Source organism: Ylistrum balloti, unplaced genomic scaffold (genome assembly GCF_031769215.1).
Source record: "Ylistrum balloti isolate Yb309-2 unplaced genomic scaffold, AGI_CSIRO_Ybal_v1 Utg370470, whole genome shotgun sequence".
NCBI lineage: Eukaryota > Metazoa > Mollusca > Bivalvia > Pectinida > Pectinidae > Ylistrum > Ylistrum balloti.
In genome coordinates, this window is record NW_026782309.1 from 697,087 (window position 1) to 720,493 (window position 23,407).

At 35.9% G+C, this 23,407-nt stretch overlaps 1 protein-coding gene across 1 annotated transcript; it reads right to left on the bottom strand.

Annotated features, from left to right (window-relative positions):
• Window positions 1-1,830: 1,830 nt before the first annotated feature.
• LOC132555306 (tubulin tyrosine ligase 3-like) lies at window positions 1,831-23,223 on the bottom strand. The gene is made up of 16 exons (XM_060219662.1): window positions 23,136-23,223; window positions 22,854-23,008; window positions 22,362-22,575; window positions 19,070-19,125; window positions 18,466-18,594; window positions 18,158-18,272; window positions 17,513-17,791; window positions 17,155-17,315; window positions 16,833-16,894; window positions 16,168-16,319; window positions 14,803-14,898; window positions 14,241-14,499; window positions 13,352-13,457; window positions 13,050-13,197; window positions 11,910-12,728; window positions 1,831-2,547 (listed from the first exon to the last, which is right to left on the bottom strand). The coding sequence occupies exons 1-16, from the start codon at window positions 23,221-23,223 to the stop codon at window positions 2,027-2,029; spliced, it is 3,360 nt and encodes a 1,119-aa protein (XP_060075645.1). The 3' UTR covers window positions 1,831-2,026.
• Window positions 23,224-23,407: the final 184 nt, after the last annotated feature.

Below are 23,407 nucleotides of genomic sequence, written 5' to 3' on the forward strand. Positions count from 1 at the left end.
AAAACAAGGCGAGAAATGTTAAACGAATTTATTGACATAAAAACTGAAGTTCAGCAGTTAATACAAATGATAAATAAATCTTTATCTAAAATTATACATATATAAATATAACTTCACTAAAATAAATACAATCTGTACAAAAACAAAGATATCTCTATAAACATATCACAGAGGCTTTTTCTAGGGGTAAACCGGACAAATCCCATTTACAACATCTGGTATTCATGATTTTAGACCACTAACACTATACACTGTTATTGTTCTTTTTCATATGTAATCCTTTAGACCTTTGTCTATTGTTTACTATCATATAACAGCTCTATAATGATTAAAACGTAGTAAAATCTGTTCTTATCCAATCCAAGCATAACGTAAGTATGACAAAGTATTTTTTTTTCACTCTGTTAGGAACCATAAATATATAATACTGACAGAAAACTTAACAACAGACAGTATAAAAAACAATGACCAATTCTAGGCAGGAAGGGGAGTTCTGATTCTGATCAAGTCAAAGTTTACAAAACAATTTTTCAACACATACAACCCAGAACTCTCTCATACCAAGGCAAAGGTATATCCCACCAGTATATAGTAGTGTAAAACATCAGACAAATTAACTTAGAAGATTCGATGGAAATTACTGAAACGCATGTCTTGCCATATTCGTTAGAAGGTATCTTTAAAAACAAATTCAGATTTGGTAAAGGATGGGAGTTTTTAGCTTTGTTCTGTATTTTTGAATGATTCTTGTAGCAGCTTTTATTAAAGACCTGTGGTAAAAGTTTCTCACCAATAACTACATAATTAACAAAAACAAAAATATTATTTTTGTAAAACCTATCATTTGTGAAAACACTGGCATCAGTTAAGGAGAACTTCAGAACCATAAGACCAAGAGTCATTCAAAATGTAACTCAAATGCATAGCATAAGGACAAAATCTACAAAACAGTAGTAGAATAGCACAACAAATTGTCATTTCAAAATATGAATACTTCAAAACAGTATACATGATTGTAAAACAGATCGTCTTGATCATAAAATGAACGCTAACAGAGAAGTGAAAATGATAGAGACATGCCGGGTATGAAGTATAAAAAACAAAACAGATTGATACAATTAATACAAAAAGAACAATTCATTTTAATGCACTGTTGAAAAAAAAACAACATGAAAAAATTTGCACATTTATTGAAATGATATTTGGCACAACTTGATATAAGAATGTGTACATTTAAATCTTCGTCTGACAAACAGCAAATCCTTCATGTCTTTCTACACACAGACACAAGCAATGCTTCACCTACTTATCATTAACCCATGGTACCCAATGTTTGAGCAATTTTTTTTTTTTTTTTTGTAATTTCTTACTTTTTGTGATATTCTTAATCTATAAAAGCAAACATTTTATAATTTCCTTTAATAAACTGCTACAAATGTTAAATATATACAAGCATACAGGATGAGAAAAAAAACTGCTTGAAGTGACCATCCGTTTGGGAAAATTATGCCCAAGCTCATAGCAAAAAATACTACTGAAGGTGTAGTATTTTAACCAAAGCAGATGGTTCTCCTCAATATTTTTTTACTAAAAATATGCTTACAAATAAAATGTTTTAAAATGTAAGTAATAAATGTTGATAAAGTATATATATAAAACTAATAGCTGAAATCTAATACATAAGGTATTAATTTGTCAAAATATCTACGTATATATCTACAACAGTACGTGTACCGATTTTGAGGCATTTGTTTGCAATAAATTCTTTTTTCATTGCTATTCATACTTTCTTTTCAAATCTTTTTTCTTTAAGTATGAAATGTACCCAGTTTCATATTTTTTTTTGCAAAGTAATTTAAATGAAAGTATTATATCAACTTTTATGGCGGCAATGAGAATGGGTGATTTTAGTGCGTTGGTGGAGACGGATTAGTTATTAGTTACTGATATCAAAATTCAACAGGTAATATAATACACCTTGCTCTTAAATGAATACAAAAGTACTGGCTAAGTGTATGATTGTTGACTACCTGGATGTATTATAGACCCCATGAGATACTATAGAGAGTGGGTTATGTAACTGAGTGGTGTCCAAAAACACAGCAGACATGTGATTGGCACTAGAGGATATTTCGTGACACTGAGCGACTTTACGACCAATATAACGTCGGACAATTTTGGGAAGCGGATTTGAAATAGAGTTCATTGGTGACACCGGCCTCTGAATTCCTCCATCAGAAAATTTGAGGAGAATTTTGTTGTTTGTCTTTGCAGCGGTTGCAACTATGGCCAAGCTTGTAGAGGAACTACCACTCTTTGCATTCACTGTATTCGAGCAAGCACTCGGGGGCCTAGGCGATCCGTAGCTACTACGTGGGCGAGGGAAGAAGCCTCGAGCGCTACGGGAACGCTCACACCCTGGCGGGATACACACACTATCTTGGCGACATTTACAATGTGGCTTGTTGAAATCAAGATGGAGATTATTGCCGCTCCCACACTCGGTACAAGTTCGAGCCCAGGCACCATCAATTAAAGGACTTACACCTGTTAACAAAAGAGGACGAAGATCCAGTATTAGTAACAAAGATGAGTTTAAAATGAACACACATGCAAGTCTGGTAGTAAATGGTGTTAATATGGCAATATTAGCTCAGTAAAAACCAAACACATAGCAAACCTTAGTTTCACAATCTTCATTACATGTATCTCTGCTAGATTGTCACATTTTATCTTACTTGAATTAAAAAGTTTGTGTTAAATTAAAGTTTAATCAAATGATATTTATACCCAATTATCAGAAATCATATATCCATATAAATTTATTATTACTTGTTTTATAGCACATTAATTTCTGTGTCATTGGAGTGGTTTGACTGCCTGTGGATGTTTCATGTCCAGACTAAATCACATCTGATGATGATTGTGATACCTGTTGATGCCTCCATTAACAATCGGGAATGTCATAAACATTTGCACTAGCGCCAATAAATGTGTAACAAGGATTTATAGTTATTAAAATGTGATTAGAATTACATTAATTTGAATGATTATTCGTAAAATGTTAATTGAGCAAATTTAAAAAAAAGAAACTGATCACCCAATATCCAAAATATAAATCAATGCTTGATACATGAAATTTATTCACTAATACATTGCCAATTTTAATCCTAGTTGTGTTACAATGATAACTATACATGGTGCCAGTAAAACAAAGGCTTTGATCGTAATTAAGATAAATATGGTGAATATTAACAATGCATTATCATTTCAACACAGTTACAGACACAACATCAGTAATGTGAAGTGGTAAACCAAAAGTCAGTGGGTAAGTGAAGCCTATTGTGAATTGGTAGAGAAGCCCATGATCAGTATAGGATGATCCACAGATGCAGTTCAGTACATAATAAATTACATGATTCAACTATTTCACTTTTCACAGTAACAACTACTATTTAGTGGTACTTCAAAGTAGATTTAACTTATATTTTCTTTAAATGTATGTAGATTTTTTTATCCATAATCACATGCATAGGTTCTTCATATCAACAATAATTAACATTTTGTAATGTTCAGAACATGGAAATGTAAGCAATATAAGCAGTTCTATTGATATAACCTGGCTGCTACAGCTATGTGTGACTATATACAGTGTACTTAACAATGTTATCACTACCACAGCTCTTTTAGTTCTATCTACAGGGTTAGTGCATTCAGTACTACGTTTTGGTTAGTTCTACCACAGTAACTGGATCTGTTTTCTGAGAGGGCGTGGTGGTAAGTCCCTTAATGCCAGATCTATCCCTGTAGCATGATGGGTAATATATTTCACCTTCCAGGCATAATTTGTAATAGAACAGATAAAAATGTAAAAAAAAAAAAAATGATAGGCCAAAATGGTGATGACTGAATAACAGAAATGTACTGAGGGGACACTCCACCTACACAGAACTATTGGTGTCAATGACAGCTTAAAACTTCCAAAATATTTTATCATCCAAAGTATACGATTTATTTCAGGTACATATATATGAAAGAAGCCTGTTTTACCTTAAAACATTGGAGTTAAGGAGGTATACATATGTACTTCATCATAACAAGAACAGATGAAGTACGTATGTAAAGTCAAATACAAACACAATTCTTTCTAATGATACAAATAATCTGAGGCTATGTAAAAGTTATTTCAGTAAGAAAGACACCTGACATATCGTTTATGAATAATATGGAATTTATCACATTTTTTCATAATCTTGTTGTGAAATAATCCATTTCCTGGTGTGATATTAAGTCGGACGTGTTGATGTTCGTTTGTTTGCCTGGTGTGATATTAAGTCGGACGTGTTGATGTTCGTTTGTTTGCCTGGTGGTTCCATTGCTTGCCTTGTTCTTTTATTGGAAAGTGACATTACTTGCTTGGATGACAAGTTCTACATGGAGAGTGTCGTCGATGAAGCCGAAGACACTTTCCCTTCTCTAACACCTGGTCTTATTTGCATTTTCCTCTGTATATCATTCTTTTGTTAATATTTAGCCCTAATTTTGTTTATTTTGAATTCAGATTCTGTTGACATGTTGGTACCTTTTTTTTTTGTTTTCTTGTCTACTTTCTGTAATGGGTACATGCAGATCAAGTATCAAGATCGACCATGTCACCAATCCAGTACTGGATGTTTTTCTACCTAATTAAAAAAACGTTCTCAAAAGCAATTTATGTAAAACAGTAGCTGGAAATGGAGTGGATCTTTAGCAAATATAGTGAAGCATGCAGGATTTGTGGATATGTCACAACAGCAGTCCATGAAGCAGATGTGTGGAATTTCAGGAAAAGCATTAAACATCTAGTTTATAAAAATATTCAAATGAAAGAAACAAATATTTTAAGCGCCTCAAAGAAAGAAAAAAAACAAACATGAATGTTAATACTCTCTATGATAGCTTGAAAATAGATCATCAAAAACTTGCAGCTTAATTGTCTCTAACATCTCAAAATACAATCTAGTTCAGTCCAGTGGAATCCTAAATATTCGTTAACCTAATTGTACCACCATTTATATATATACCCATTTGTTTGATAAATCTATGAGGTATTTTCACTTGAAATGACATCACTTCTGAGAGAAATCAGGTACTTTCCTTGTAAGATTCCTAACCAGTGTTGAGTGATATGGAACTCACAGACCCAATAGAGAAAAGAAAGAGCCACATGTCAAATTTTATAAAATTATACATCACTGTGACTAGACCATTATTAACCCAGAAAAAATATCTTTTTATATTAAATTGGCTTTCTAAGGAACTCCCGGGTATCTACAATCCAGCTAGCCGAACAATTACTTGTGGAGACAAATGAAATCAGTTCTTCAATACTTTATGAACAACATTATCATGAAACTCGCCATGTCTTCAATACCTGAAATACAACATAACCATGAATCTTTGCCATAGTATTCCAACAACAAATAGATACGTACATTCAACAAAATAAGTCAAATTCAGGGATATTAACTGTGATTGGAAAAACAAAAATTGACTTCTAATGTGGCACTTACAAGCAGCTTTTAAAATTGAGAGAAAAAAACAAGTATAAACAAGAAATGCACTCAAGTAGTAGTGAATAATAGAAATTAAAAAAATAACTGATTCATTTAAATTGCAACTAAAAATCACTCAATTTCTAGGATCTCATCTCTCTCTGATAATGACGTATTTTGATTTAACTGATGGGAAATCTTTACAAAATAACAGTTATAGGTCAGTTCCCATTGGTTAAATCCAAAACCTAGTCATAGTTCAGGATTTGAGGTCTTAGTGTCAAGAAATTAACAAAATAATAACTATTAGAAAATTAATGCAAAATAATCTAGGGAAGAAAAGTTTGTAAATCGTTAGATTTAGAAAAAATCCAAACTTGAGATTCAGCGTGCAGACACATGTACCTTAGGATCTAGTTGTTTTCTACTTAAACTTAATCAGTGGAAACTTTAGGCGCATGTACCCCAAGTAGTCTGAAAGTTTAAATACAGGAAGGTTAGGATTGCTGTTAATGCATATTAAATGCATTAAAGTTATGTAAATTACATGATATTATACAAAATGAAGAAGTGGTATACATCATTAGAACTATTGCAAGCAATTAATTTAGGAATGGACATGAAAGTAAATGAAAAAGATCCCCAACAGAAATGACTTGCAATGGCACAAATGCCACTGAATGCAAACATGGCTGAAAAATCAAAATATATAACATGTTAAGCAATATGATGTAGAGGTCATACCTGTGTAAAATACTTGGTATCAATGAAAACAGAGCATTTGAACCCACGTCTATTTACATCATCAGATATGGACAATGACAACATGACAAAAATCTGTTTCTTGAACTTCATCTCATTTCAATTAGTTTTCCATAAGCCATGTACAGATTACAAGAAAATAGAACATATGCCCTAACCTCTGATTGCCAGCAGAGGGAGCTGTTTACTTCAACAGAGCTATGCATGTAGGACCACCACCAGGAGGAGCTATATTACTAAGTTATACATTGTACTATAATCAACATTAGGGAAAGCAATGACTAGGTCATGTTATCACCAAATAAGGAAGTCAAAACATGCATGTATGTCGGACCACCACCAGGGAAAGCATGACTTGGCCAAGCTACCACCTAACATGGAATCAAAAGATATGTAAGACCACCACAAGAGGGTGAAAAGACAAAGATCACTGAACAAGGGAACTAAACACATACATGTATTTACCATGGTATGTAGGACTACCACCTTAGGAAGCTACAAATGTAGAATACATAAGGAACTATTTACAATAAAAAACCAATTCTAACCACCACCAGGGATGCTACACATATAGGATTGTTATCAAGGTGTGCAACATGACAGCATGCAGGTTAATCACTGATGGGAGCTTGGGACTACAACCTGGGGATGTATTTTGCTGAGTTAGTTTTGCTGGGCAGATGGGTATGACGAAGCACCAGGAGGGACAACATGAAATATGAGTAATGACTACAATGACAGGCTGTTACAGACTACGTCACAACAGCCCATTTCACTTGTAAACTCTCTTATTTAACAATGTTTCTTATTAAAATCTTCTTTAAAAGAATTAGAATTTCTTTACAACTTTGCTTTGAGAGGTACATGTGAGTTGGTTGTGTGTTGTATGTCCTGGCGAGTTGGCATAGACATGATAAGCCCCAGTAATGGCATGCAAATATACTGAATGCACCCTCACCAATACCACGTGCCAAAGCCTCTCTATGTGAAAATCTCATTATATGTCAAGCAATATGGAATAAATCGTGAACTTGAGCTTGCATATGCTCGTCCATGACATGAACCTTGATTGCAGGAAGGTTGTGAACCTTCACATAAGGGGAGGCTTTGGTCAACTGTAGTTTGACCGGACGCTGCGATGTATTCAAACTATGTGTGCGGTCTCCATCTTTTCGTTTCTTACGACGTCTTTTCCCTTAAAATAAATAGACAGTCACTTTATGTTTGGCCTTTATATATCAATTTTGAAAATATACAATAAAATAACAGAGCAAGGATACCAAAATGTAAACAAAATGACCCATACTTCCCAAGCTGGGATCACATTACATGTATCTATAAACCGACTAAAGCCATCACGATCATTTACAGGTCACATGAGGAAACACCTGCTGCTGGAGAAATGAGAACAATTGTACATGATGTTGATGATGGTGACGATGATTGATCAGATACTGGTATATGGTAAGTACAATCCTGAAAACATTGGAAAATAGAATAGTTTTCTGTAAGGCAAGAAATGACGTCCAATGAAATTTGGACAAGCACATTTGTGGAAAATGGTCAAAGTGATTACCAGACAAAGTAAAAATCAATGTACAATCGATAGCTGAGAATGATTCCTTAACTTATGATACAGTCCTAGGATGATGATAAGTTAGACACCATGTACGACAGGATTTTATACCCATCGCAAATACATAAGTAGGTACCAAATACATGTTTGGGTTATTCACAACACACAGGGGCACACACAACTAACATATAGGTGAGCATCAAACACAAACCATGGAATCAGACAGATGTCTAGACACCATCAACGAATACATGGATTGAATAAATTTAGGCACCAGATACATTGGGCACAGCCAGACACCAGACACACAGTGACTCCAAAGACAAATCACATGGAGGGCTGACACAGCTGCCACATGTAAGCACTATAACCTAGGACACGGCTAGGCACCAGACACACAGTGACTCCAAAGACATATTACATGAAGGCTGACACAGCTGCCACATGTAACTAGATACAAAAGACACAAATGGTACTAGACACATCAAACATCAGACATTGTTGACACAGGAAGACACAAAGACAGTACACAAAAGTGTGCGACAAATACAACTGACATTGGTAGGCAACCAGTTAAATGTCAGTGAAAACTTATTTGCCAATGTCTCATGAAACACCTGCCTTTTTTGTATTTTCCTGAAGTGTGGGAAAATAGAAAATATCAATTAAAAACAGCTACCACAGGTAGTGGTGTATGATAACCAAAACATCCATGTAAATGCATATAGGACAAGTGTACATCAGACACATGTAGACACATGTAGACACGTGTGACGGTATCAAACATTAACACAGGTAGGTACCAAACAGACATCACACACAGCTGAAACATGTAGACACCTAACTCAGGTAATCTGAGACAGATTATAATGAGGTTTATGTTGATGTCACCATGAATGATGTCATTGAATCGTTGGAGAAGACAGTTAGGTCTATGTATAGATCGGGAAACAGCTTCATGATACATGCATATGTAATAGCATGGGATATAGTTTTAATAATACTAGCTACCTAAGTTAATAGATGGTACTGAAGAGGTTGGGTGTGAGAATGGTTGTAGGAACACCCAATTCACCATTGCTGTTAATACTTCAACTACCTTACTATATCTACAGGGTCCTGAGATAAACTAGCAAAGGGTGCCATGATTAAAATTTTAAAATCTACTCGGGTTGTATTATATTTCAAGGTGCATGTAACCAATGATATAATACATTACTGTAAAAACTAAAGCCGTTTTTTGAGATACAATAATTTTGCTGCAAACATGTCTACAATAGAAAAGGTTTTTTGACACCGTTTGTTAGGCATTAAATACATAAGTACCAGTTGCAGTACATCTAGTTTGGCTGTCAGTATACAAATCGTAGCCCCTACTACAGGTAAGTAATCACTTGAATCTGCCTTAAGTAACTGCTACAATGTACTAATTAAATGCATTCATGCTTGCGTTAGTGATTTCTTATAATATCAGTTTCTTAACTGCAAAATACCATTTGAATTTGTCTTTGCTAATATTTGGTTTGTTGATATGCCTACAAAATGCTTCAGCATGGTGTTGAAGGGTATAGCTATCTTTCAAATTTTTTATATCTTTAATCTAATTTCCATAGCTAGAAAATTAAACTACCTACACATGATATATCAAAATTACGAGAAAATGCCCAAGTAATAGAATATGTCAATAATTGTGCCCTATTGAAAGAGTTCATTGTGATAACTGTCATTGATGTGATCAATTCGCTAGAAAATGATGTACATGTATAGTTTTCTGTATGTGTAAATATTGTCTGTAAATGTACACATACATTCTACTTAAATTCCTACAGTATTTGTTCTATGGTGAAATTACAATTATATAAATTACAAACAATTGAGGTGATGAAGCATAAATAAACCCAGAGACAATTACCCATTTATTATACCCTTGATTTTAAAATTGTAAATGCAACCAAACAATGTCCCATAACTGATGAGTTTTCACTGATAAAGCCTTATTTGTGATATATTTTCAAAGTTTCTGTTGTACTGAATGAACAACCAACTGCTAAAGTCCTATTGTGATAACTCTATACATTTAGCTATACTAAGCTCATGTATGAGTTGGCTGTGCAGACAACCAATCAGATAGGATATATATATCTGACAATGTTATTTTGACAATAAAAGCAGTGCTTTTTGTATCCCACAACATGGTTAAATTTTTATGAATGAAATAGTGTCACTAGAAGGTAGGGAAATCACAGTCCAGAAATAATGTGTCAGAAACAGCTAGCTGTATGAGACATTTATGTGCTGTAAATTGTGTTATGTATGTGTTGTTTATATTGTAATGTCTGTGTTGTTTTACAGTGTAATCTATGTGTTGTTTATAGTTTAATGTATGTGTTGTTTATAGTTTAATGTATGTGTTGTTTATAGTGTAGTGTATGTGTTGTTTATAGTGTATGTGTTGTTTATGTATGTGTTGTTTATAGTGTAGTGTATGTGTTGTTTATAGTGTATGTGTTGTATGTGTTGTTTTATAGTTTATAGTTTAATGTATGTGTTGTATGTGTTTATAGCGTAGTGTAGTTGTTTATAATGTATGTGTTGTTTATAGTTTAATGTATGTGTTGTTTATAGTGTACTGTATGTGTTGTTTACAGTGTAATGTATGTGTTGTTTATAGTTTAATGTATGTGTTGTTTATAGTGTAATGTATGTGTTGTTTATAGTGTAGTGTATGTGTTGTTTATAGTTTAATGTATGTGTTGTTTATAGTGTAGTGTATGTGTTGTTTATAGTGTAGTGTATGTGTTGTTTATAGTTTAATGTATGTGTTGTTTATAGTGTACTGTATGTGTTGTTTACAGTGTAATGTATGTGTTGTTTACAGTGTAATGTATGTGTGTTTAAAGTGTTATGTATGTGTTGTTTACAGTGTAGTGTGTGTGTTGTTTATAGTGTAGTGTATGTGTTGTTTACAGTGTAATGTATGTGTTGTTTACAGTGTAATGTAAGTGTTGTTTATAATGTAGTGTATGTGTTGTTTATAGTGTAATTTATGTATATGCTGTGAAGTGGAAGAATACTGTCAGCTATAGATATGTTAATAGTGAAAATCAAATTTAAAAACCAAGCCTTTGCTCTTAATATATATGTTCTTGTACACACCTTCAGAATATGTCATGACTAAATCAAAGACTTGCTGTCATCCTTTTGTCTGGCTCCAGACATAAAATACTGACCAATCACAAACTTATTTTTTTCCATATTTATCTAGCAATAAGCCCATGTCTGTTAAAAAAAAAAATAATCCGGTAACTTTGAGCAATAAGGGTGGGCATATTACAGGATAACGATGGAGAAAACATATTCCAACATACTACAGTTAATTTTACATGTCCCCCAGTTTGTAAAGAGCTGTCAGTTATGTCATGACGATTTCCAAGGTTGAAGAGAAGATAATTCTATCAAGACCTTTGATTTTAAACATCAGGTAGAATTTATGTCAGCCATGTTGGTATATTTCTGTATGTGTCACTGACAATAACATACATAATAAGTAGCTGGAGAACATACACAGCTATTGGAGAGAATTAATCTGGACCTATAGTAAGCTGAAGTCAGGAAGTTGGAAGTAGTAAGTTTCACAGCCAAATGGATGGTGTCTGATCTAAAGAATATTTCACATAAAAGTACGAAAACAATGCTATAGTGACCTACATCAAACAATAATACAGAATATGTGTGTGACCCAGTGTGCATCTAACGTGTCACCACCGCCAACTCTGGCTGGAACATATCATCATCCTCTTTGTCTAGGTTGAAGTATTTCAGCTTTGGTGTGATATTTTCATTGAAACTAACATTGATACTAGCATAGGGTACTTTAGGAAACTTTATCCTGACCTCAGGCCGCCTGGCATAATCACGTTGCTTGCGAATGTGATGTCCAATTGGCCGAGAGTGCACATGCCCTCGTTTTTGAATCCTGGGAGCTCTGTTCGCTGGAAAACCAGCCAACCTGTACATGGTTTGTAATTCTTTATTACCTTTTGTGTTAGAAGAGTTGGAGGCTGATGGTTTGATAGTCTGTAGATCTGTAGATTCTACATTGTTCACTGCCAGTGTAGGTCGATCCAACTTGTCAGCAGGAATACTGTAGTTACTTGACACAGAAGTCTTTGACACAATTTTTTTGCCTGGCATGCTTGTGATGTAATTACTGCCCATGGTCGATGGTAGAGAAGATGACTTTTCTGGTCGAGGAAAAGATGAAGCCTGCAGTGGGTGATTGTTCTCCTTATTAAACACAGACACATCCCGCGTGACATCCCTGTCTCCTCCCCGGTCTGAGTCCGAGTGATTGCTGGAGTTACTACTGGACAGTATAACATGGCTGTTGCCTGTTGTTGGTGACTTTCTGATATTAGCGGATACAGTGTTTTTAGTATTACTGTTCATATTGTTCTTGCGCTGATTACGTGCAGCGTGATAATAGACAGAAGAGGCCTCCTGATTGGATGATTTGGTTGCCTTGGCTGGTGCCGAGTTAACAGTTGTGGTTTTGTGGGTGACACTGTCATTGTTCTCACTCCGCGGCCGACGAGTCACACCTGTACAGGTAAAACTCTTATTATTTGAGTCCTTGTTGTTGTCCTGGTTACCCTGATTTTTCCGAGGGGAAAAGTAATGTTGTCCATCACCGTTTTCTGCTGGTCGTTTCACAAATCCAACAGGCTTACGGACACCAGTGCCTTCCGCACACAAACTGATCCCTATGTAGGGTGGAACAGTTACCACTGGCTGTCTGTAGGCTAATTCAAACCGACCTACATCACAATTTCTGTCGTATTTGCGGTCTATCACCACTGGAACACATGAAACTCAACATTTATATCTCAGAACTGTAATAATGTACCAAACAACATTTGATTTCACTAAATAACGATGGGATTTTAAAACAGAGATTGAATTTATTAAAGCAAGAGGCTCCAAAAATTAAAAAGATATTTAAGAAAATCAAAACACATTATCAGCATTAAAGCAAGAGGCTCCAAAAATTAAAAAGATATTTAAGAAAATCAAAACACATTATCAGCAAGTACCATATTTTTCTTGACGTATTGAGGTGTTTAATATGTAGCTTATATTGCCTTTGAGAACTAGGAGTAATACACAACATGTCTAACCTTTGAGGGTGTCCTCTAGAACATTATTACACAGCCGAGAGGTGACCGCCGTGCTATTCTCCATACTGGGACTAGAATTGATCTCTATCAACCACGGACGGTAATCATCCGTCAACATAAAGTCAGCACCATATAGCTCAAACGAAGACTGAAAATAGAAACGTTAACACGAGTCAAATTAACATATATATATATATATGTATATATATATATGTCTGTTATTCTAAATGTTCCTGAGAAAAACACCTATGAAGGTACCAATTCTGGTTTTCTTGTTACAGTTCTGTAAATGTTTGTCTTACCTTTCTATATTCAATCAGATCCTGTGTACATAACAGTGAACAGATGATGGCCTTCTTCATCGCAGGATAAATTAGTTCATCAAACAGATTCCCCTTGTTCTTTGTCCTGCAAATCATTATCATACTTCATGTCATGATTACGTTTGGAGGCAGGTTTTACAGACAAGTCACGTTTAAGTATAAACAAATTTAGTACAGTATTACATATATGTTATATCTGTTATGAATGATGACTGCAGTACCTTGCATTTCTTCGTGTATAAACCAATTCCATTAAAATTAATGACAAATTAAAAGATTTTGAACAAGATGTGTCTATGAAACACTATGCCCCCTCTGATTTGGGACATTAAAACTATACTGTGTAAGGCATTTGCTAATTACATGCACACTTTGTGAATTCTTGGAAATTTTCTAAGTTCAAGCATTGTAACTCGGTCAAATATTGAAGCCTACCTCTAACAGTGCTATAGTTCAGGTCAAAGTCACATGATCAAAATTTGCGTTATGGCCAATGCTAATATTTTTTCAAATGTAGACAAAGGTCAAAATCAAGGTCACATGGTGAAAAATTGTGGTACCAACAGAAAGGTCTTGTCACAAGAAACATACATGCCAAATATAAAAACCCTACCTCTTATGGTGCAAAAGCTATGGGCAAGGTTATAGTTGATAACAGACAAACAAACAAACACCACAAAAACAAAAGGCCCCTGATCTCTCAATCTGCGGGCATGGAAAGAAAGTTATTTTGTTTACATATTCTGTTAAACCAAAACATATACTGATGTTGTACAACAGAAGACAAAAAGTACATTAGTATAGCAGTAATTTGTGAACATTTCCTTGTTCACTGATGGTCACTTTACAGCTCTATAAGGTTCCTTACTTGATGTAGTCCTTGAACTGTTCATGTGTCCACATGTTGTCTGACGGCAGGTTGGAATTTCGTTGGCCGTTCTTATAATTTTTCTGTATAGCATTGTTCGATAAATGAATGGACTCATCAAAATCATCAAGGGTATATTCCTGGGAACAGAATCGGAGGTAGCTATCCTGGTAGAACCACAGGGTCAGAGGGTTCCAGTCTGTTACCAGGAACCATTGACGTATGTCAAACTTACAGTTGTAAATCAGCAGGGGGCGCTCTGTAATACAAGGTCGCTTGGTCCTATAAACTTATATCAACCACTGTGATTGCTAAAATACTGAGTATGCTTCAGGCAAATACAGAAAACTAAACTGACTTTAAACAGACCAAACAAATGTAAATTTGTATACAAAAAAAACAACAACATTTTTGCATTTACACATGACGGTATTAAATTTTTACATTGTCATGCATGCTAATGACATTGTTAGAATAGAGGTAAAAAGTTACCTATGAAAATTCTATACAAACATTTACAAACAATTAAATATGAAGTTTAAGACTGTAACTTAGTACTCACCTATGTATTTCTGTACAACATATTTGTTGTCCTTTCTCACCACCTGACTGTTGACTAGTTTCAGCATATCATCCAATTTATCATAACACACAATTCCTAAACAAAGAATGACACTGAATGAAATACTTTGTAATCATAGGATAGAATAAGTAATTGGTATGTAATAGATAGTACTTGTAGGCCATGTCTGAAACTACTTCTGGTAACAAAACTAGTGATGAATTATATAGGAGTTATCATCCAAATGTTGAATCCATGAGACGGGGAATGAATATCGGCACATATAATAACATACCATATATATCTTTCATGATCACAAGACAATCTTCCCATGCCCCATGATACCTACCCCTGCCCTACAAATACCTACCACTGCCCCTTAATCCCTACCCCTGCCCTGTAATACCTACTTCTGCTCTGTAATACCTACTCATGCCCTGTAATACCTACCCCTGCCCTGTAACACCTATCCCTGCCCTGTAATACCTACCCCTGCCCTGTAATACCTACTTCTGCTCTGTAATACCTACTCATGCCCTGTAATACCTACCCCTGCCCTGTAATACCTACTTCTGCTCTGTAATACCTACTCATGCCCTATAATACCTACCTTTACCCTGCAATACCTACCCCTGCCCCTCTATACTTACCCCTGCCCTGTAATACCTACCCATGCCCCATGATACCTACCCCTGCCCTACAAATACCTACCACTTCCCCTTAATACCAACTCCTGCCCTGTAACCCTAGCCCTGCCCCTCTATTTTTACCCCTGCCCTGTAACCCTAGCCCTGCCCCTCTATTTTTACCCCTGCCCTGTAATACCTACCCCTGCCCTGTAACACCTACCCCTGCCCTGTAATACCTACCCCTACCCTTGTTATACCTACCCCTGCCCTGTAATACCTACCCCTGCCCTGTAAATCCTACCCCTGCCCCTCTATTTACTCCTGCCCTGTAATACCTACCCCTGCCCGTCTATACTTACCCCTGCCCTGTAATCCTACCCCTGCCCCTCTATTTTTACCCCTGCCCTGTAATACCTACCCCTGCCTCTCTATACTTATCCCTGCCCTGTAATACCAACTCCTGCCCCTCTATTTTTACCCCTGCCCTGTAATACCAACTCCTGCCCTGTAATCCTACCCCTGTCCCTCTATTTTTACCCCTGCCCTGTAATACCTACCCCTGCCCCTCTATACTTACCCCTGCCCTGTAATACCTACTCCTGCCCCTCTATTTTTACCCCTGCCCTGTAATTTTTACCCCTATCCTGTAATCCTACCCCTGTCCCTCTATTTTTACCCCTGCCCTGTAATGCCTACCCCTGTCCCTCTATTTTTACCCCTGCCCTGTAATACCTACCCCTGCCCCGTGACTTGGCACCAGGTTTAACAATCCATACATTCCTCATTCCATCTAGTTCATACTGTGTGTGTTTTGACTTGAGACGATTGGTGAGATTCTCCACCTCTGTCAGCATGTTCTCAGGTACACCAGAGATCACACCTCCATCACTGTAACATGGTTCATATTGTAATAATTACCACATCAAAAAAATTATCTTAAATCCTGAATCATATTTGTTAGAGTTTCATCAGAAATAACATTGACTGCTACATAATGTCATGTAATTATTCCATCCCACTACTTTTGAGTCAAAGAAAATGTTATTATAACAGAATATACGCAATACAGACTGTCAGGATCAAAATGTTATTTTGTATACAAATATAAAATACTGTAAATTATAATCCCTAGTCCAAAAACTAACAAAGGGACATAACTCTGCATACATCAGGATAAGTAACTAAACTACAGAACATCAAACAGAGCAGCTCCATGAAGTCCTAACATACCAAGCATATATGGTATATCAGAACTTCACACGACCAAGTGTAGAGTCATTTCTGTGTGTACATGAAGAGACTTTATTTTTTAATATATCACACATAATGCCCAAGATCCATAAAGGAGAACTGGGAGATAGAGAGAAAGAACAGAACAAAATAACCCATGTATGTACTCACTGGCACAGCTGGTAGTACCACACCAATAACTCGTCCCACTGTGCCTGTGTCAGCTCATTGGTCTGTTATAAAAACAATAAATTCTATCAGAAAACAGATTGTCTACAGGTAAATGAGATTATTTTCTATATATGACTTTATAGTTTGTTTTCAATTGCTGTTTCTTCACTAAATTTTTAACTATCCCTGTGACACCACAATTAGATCAGAGCAAGTTCTCTCTGACAACATATAAGATAAAAGTATTATTGTTTTATTTTCACAAGGTGTAAATCAATTATATCAGTTTCTATTTCCCTTACAAATAAATATTAAGACTTACAGCTGACATGACATCAATGTCATCATGCTCCTTCTCCTCCAAGTACCGTTCACACTGCTGCATGGCACGCTCGAGGCACTGGAGTGGAACTACTACCCGTTTCTTCTTCTTCATTAATTTTTTAAATGATGAGGTTGACTTGTCCGACCTTGACGTTGACACTGAAACAGTCAATAAGAGGATAACATTCCATGTTTTCACTAAATGCTAGTCACTTCTGAAATCTATCAAACAAGATATGAAGTACCGATTCTCAAAACACAATCATGTTTTATGTTATTGAAACATGTTTTTTGTACTAACATTTCTTTGTATTTTGTTTTGTCGTACTATATCGACGTTAGATATAAATTTTTACCTTTCGGCAGATTGGGCACTTTATCCTTAAGCTCAGATTTCTCCCTCTCCAGCAGTTTCTGTTTCTCTAGTGCGTGTACACACAAATTTCCAGAATTGTTTCCTGGTCGTGAACGCGTACATTCAGGGTCAGTACAGATGAAGGGAGTGGAGCTCTCCTTCTCATTACCAACATCACGTTTCTCCTCCTCATCGCCGCCTCCCTCTGAAAGTCCAGCCTCCATGTAGTGGGCGCTGACAGCTTTAAGCACATTCATGCAGGCTGTCTGACGGTAATCATCTGTCAAATAATGTTTTATCAATGTCATAATTATTATCCATATAATTGTAATACTGAACTACTTACTAAATTCTATGAATTTCAGTATATCAATATGAAAAAAAACAGCCTAAAACCAAGGGCATATAGATTTATCCTGATACCTGAACTGTCTGTGGCTTCACTCAAAATGTTTATACATCATTCTTAAGGCAATTTCATGAACCTTATCATATAATTAAATTCCAACAAATATTGCATGTACTCTGTACTCCAGCAACCAACTGTTTAGGTGTTCACTATTATAGTATATCAACAGTACACAGTGAAAAGGCATATAAAACATTACTATCTAAAGAGAACTTGTCACAAAACTATAAAATTTACCTATAAAAGCATTTTTTTCTTCTTCATGACTTAAACGAAAACATCGAGGGAAAAATCCTTCAGGATCCGAATTGTCAAACCACGGCACATTTCTCATATTGACTGTTAAACCAACCTGAAACAGAGGGTCATATAGATATAAAACATCTCTTTTAACAGAAAATGGATAATCACACATATATATACATAAAAAGTGTAAAAGTTGGGTTAGAACTTGTCTGTGAAACTAATTATCTCCCTTACATAGAACTCCAGAGTCTCTCAGAATAATATGTGTTATATATAAGGAATCCTGTGAGCTGACTTACTTTTGTTGTGAACGACCCAGCTTTACAGAAGTGATTCACCATCTGGTCTTTAGTAAGGAATCTGTAGTCCACGATGTCTCTCTTCAGCACCCAGATAAATGTAGGGTTGACATTACGAACGATACGTGACTGAAAAATGACAGCATTGTTAATTTTTTTTTAATTTTCAAAGTAACACCATTGATGAAATTAAAATTTTTTTAAGTAACAAACTTCACATAAAACATTTGATGATGAAAGCTAGTTATTTGTAAAGTCATCAGATTTATCATTGGTTTAATGGAACAGAGATCATTTTTCAAAATGTTTTAAAATGTACATAGACATTATATTTATTTCCTACTTCTTTTATCACCAAATTTCAAGGTCCATTTTATATAAGTCACTTTATATATCTGGTGTATGATGTTTGTAACGAAAATAACATATTTCATTTCAGTGCAAATAATAACGATTTTGGTAAAAAAAACCAACTTTTTACAAGATAGTAATACTATTGATAACTATCAGACAACATATTTTTCCAATATCTTCAATCTAGATAAAACAAATGTTTCAGTCACTTGTGACTGGAGTTTACAGAGATCAGTTTGAGGAGACGTACCATGATACCGTAGATTCCATCATCCTCATCCCACGGAGCTATCTTCGGCTGATCATCTACAAAGAGTCATATATTGATTAATTCTCTGTGATTAATATCATTTTAACTAATGAGTCATCAATTTTCTGTGATAAAGAGAATTTTAGATAAGTAATAAGTCATTAATTCTGTGATAAATATTCCTTTATTTATAAATCAATAGTTTTCTCTACATAAGAAATATAATTTTATGAAGTAGTAAGTGATTAATTTTTTGTAACAAATATAACTTTGATAAAGAAAAGTCATTGATGATGCTTAGTTGTCTGTTTAGACATGTCCATGGTGTAAGCCTAGAGAATTATATTGTCCTGGTAGTTACCTAGTACACCTGTATATTGCTCTACACTTACATATGTTTACTAAAGTTTTATTTTATACTTCTTATTTTATTAAACTAATAAATCAGTCTCCACCACAGGAAAAAAAATGTCAAAGCAACGTGATTCACACGAATACCTCCCCTAGCAACCAAAGTGGTGACCTTTTCAGTAAGATTGACTTTGGCAAGAGGTGTACTCATGACTCACCAAATAAAATTGAAGCCCTGTTTGTAAGATTTATGGTAAAGAATTTGAAATAAAATGGGCTGCTTATTTGCTTTTTAATCCCCACTTGAGTTGGACAAGGCTCTAAAATGTTCTTACTTATAAATATTGACGATGTCAAATTAGAACTTAACTTACATATTATCATTATACAACAACTTCAAAATACAGTCCTACATACTATCTATTGAAGAGGAAATCAGTAGAAGCAGAATTAGGAAAGGATAATAGACGAGGTAACACAATATATATATTACACCACCGCTCTCGATTAAGATTTATAACTTTGTATTTGTTTTATGTTCTACCTATGTGAGGTAATTTATGTCGTATTTGTGCCTTGATAAAAGGGCAGATTGCCTCGAAAATTTGACAATTTGCCTGTCCATACTGTAGCTATTACTTCATTGATCATATATACATAGATATTTAAATTAACACACTCGACCGTGAAATGACAGAGGCATAATAAAAAAAAGAAACATTCTGCGGAAAATGTAAGAGATAATTTCTACTGACTGAGATACATTTGTAGCTACATTGAGTGCCATTTCCCAATCATCTTTTTCACCAGCTACACTTTTGTTAAAGCCAGCTGTCAAAGGTCCCTAGTTACACCAAATTGCTTTAATGTTATTATTACCAGGCCACAGAACGGTGACATAATTATTATCCTGAATGTGCATTAACACTCTTAAGCCTGGTAGGTGTCAATGTACAGGTGTATTTGGTGTGCACAATATACATAAACCACCGTCCACAGATCTATTTATCAGGTAACACAATTACCTACAAAATTATACCTGAGCAGTTTTACTATAGCAAAAAATATCAGCCCTAAACCACAAGTATTTAAAATAGATTTAAATAAATCAATATTTAACAAGGGTGTGAGTTATTTACTGTTACAACACAAAGACATGTACGATAGCTGCATATGATATGTACAGTGCATTGTATAATGAAACGGTGTGTGATTCACCAAATGTGATGGTGAATTGTGAGGTGTATAGTGTAATGGTGAGGTGTACAGTATAATGTTGGAGTGTGAGATGTAAAGTATAAAGGTGGCGCGTGATGTGTACAGTATAATGGTGGAGCGTGAGGTGTACAGTGTAATGGTGGAGTGTGAGGTGTACAGTGTAATGGTGGAGTGTGAGGTGTACAGTATAATGGTGGAGCGTTAGGTGTACAGTGTAATGGTGGAGTGCGAGGTGTACAGTGTAATGGTGGAGTGCGAGGTGTACAGTATAATGGTGGAGTGCGAGGTGTACAGTATAATGGTGGAGTGCGAGGTGGAGGTGTACAGTGTAATGGTGGAGTGCGAGGTGTACAGTATAATGGTGGAGTGCGAGGTGTACAGTATAATGGTGGAGTGCGAGGTGTACAGTATAATGGTGGAGCGCGAGGTGTACAGTATAATGGTGGAGTGCGAGGTGTACAGTATAATGGTGGAGTGCGAGGTGTGCAGTATAATGGTGGAGTGTGAGGTGTGCAGTATAATGGTGGAGTGTGAGGTGTGCAGTATAATGGTGGAGTGCGAGGTGTACAGTATAATGGTGGAGTGTGAGGTGTGCAGTATAATGGTGGAGTGTGAGGTGTGCAGTATAATGGTGGAGTGTGAGGTGTACAGTGTAATGGTGGAGTGCGAGGTGTACAGTGTAATGGTGGAGTGTGAGGTGTACAGTGTAATGGTGGAGTGCGAGGTGTACAGTGTAATGGTGGAGTGTGAGGTGTACAGTATAATGGTGGAGTGTGAGGTGTACAGTGTAATGGTGGAGTGTGAGGTGTACAGTGTAATGGTGGAGTGTGAGGTGTACAGTGTAATGGTGGAGTGTGAGGTGTGCAGTGTAATGGTGGAGTGCGGGGTGTGCAGTGTAATGGTGGAGTGCGAGGTGTACAGTGTAATGGTGGAGTGCGAGGTGTACAGTGTAATGGTGGAGTGCGAGGTGTACAGTATAATGGTGGAGTGTGAGGTGTACAGTATAATGGTGGAGTGTGAGGTGTACAGTATAATGGTGGAGTGTGAGGTGTACAGTATAATGGTGGAGCGTGAGGTGTACAGTGTAATGGTGGAGTGTGAGGTGTACAGTATAATGGTGGAGTGCGAGGTGTACAGTATAATGGTGGAGTGCGAGGTGTACAGTATAATGGTGGAGTGTGAGGTGTACAGTATAATGGTGGAGTGTGAGGTGTACAAAACAGTATTCCTGTCATTACAAGTATAATTAATTAGTGCCTGTGAGTTTGTTCCTGAGGATAAGAATCGATAGTAGAGTTAATACCATGACAGAAACTAATCCACATATAGTGTGTGTGTGTGAGAATGTTTTCTATGATCAATAGGGAAGTTGATGATGGGGATTGGATGACTTATACAGGATTACAGACTTTCTCTATTGTATATATCAGCTATTGTACTATAGATTAAGTCTATTCTTAATATCAGCATGAAAAGTTAAGACTCAGTAATTAGTCTAATATATCACAGTTTTGCCACCACAGCCTGGACTTATATGGTATGAAATAAGCCTCCTGAAATAAAACTGGAAATAGAGAAATCTTCTACGTGTACCAGGAATCTGGAGGAACTTCTCACCATAGTCATTGATAGCTGTGCTATTTATAGCCTTGTTATATACATAGTAGAGGCAGAATACAACAATTAAGTGAGATCACAATGGAGGTAGTAAAGGTTTACATACTATCACTATCTGTATCATCATCATCGTCATCATCATCGTCATCATCATCATCATCATCATCTGAATCATCATCTCCATCTACAGTTTTTCTACGTTTCCGCCGAGTTTTCTTGGGTGGTCCTTGGATTCGATAGAACTTTTCCACCCAGCCCCTCTTACGTAGACTTTGTCTTACCCCAGAATATCCTCCTTGAATGGTGAAGATCTTTCGTTGCTACAAATTACAATAATTGAAATATATGATTTCGGTTTAAAAAAAAACCAAGTGACATATTTTTGAACAATCAGTGCAGAAACAACTGTAAAGTCATGATAGTGTTATGATCAAAGGCCCATCAGCATTAACCTACAACATTAGTATCTAGCGACCTTGAACTATGAGCTTGTCAGTCTTAGAATGACCTTGACCAACATTGAAGATGTGACCTTGAGCTATTGTTACGATGACCTTGCACCAAACATATATTGTCCACATCATATCGTTTTACACACCTTGATTGCTCGTTCTGCTGTTTCCTTGGCGTGCTTCAGCCGATCTGTGCTGATAACACCTGAGGGGTTGGAAGTGGCAGGCATTTTACGAGATATCTTAGGACGGCCAAGGGTGGGCATGGTCTTACTTCTGGACATGGATGTTGGCAGGTCACCTGGTGACAAAAACAAACCAATCTAAATGACAGAAAACATCCTAAAGATATAAAACTCCATTTAAATATATCATTGTTCTTAACATACCTATGTAACCTGATAAGTGACAGGACATGTTAGACTTACCAGCTGTATCATCCAGGCTAGCATCTCCTACAGGCTTTGACTTGACTTGATGACTTCCCATTTTTTGTTTCTGCCGTTTTAACACCATATCTGGGTTTCCATTGGCATAGGGACCTGAGAAACAGTTAAGATAGGAAAGTTAAGTCTTAAATAAAAAAACAGATTTACAATAACGTACACCAAAATCTGTTTTGTATAGAGAAAATAAAACACAGAAGTAACAATCCTATTTCTACATCTGTTGAAATACCACACAACTTAGTGTACTAAGC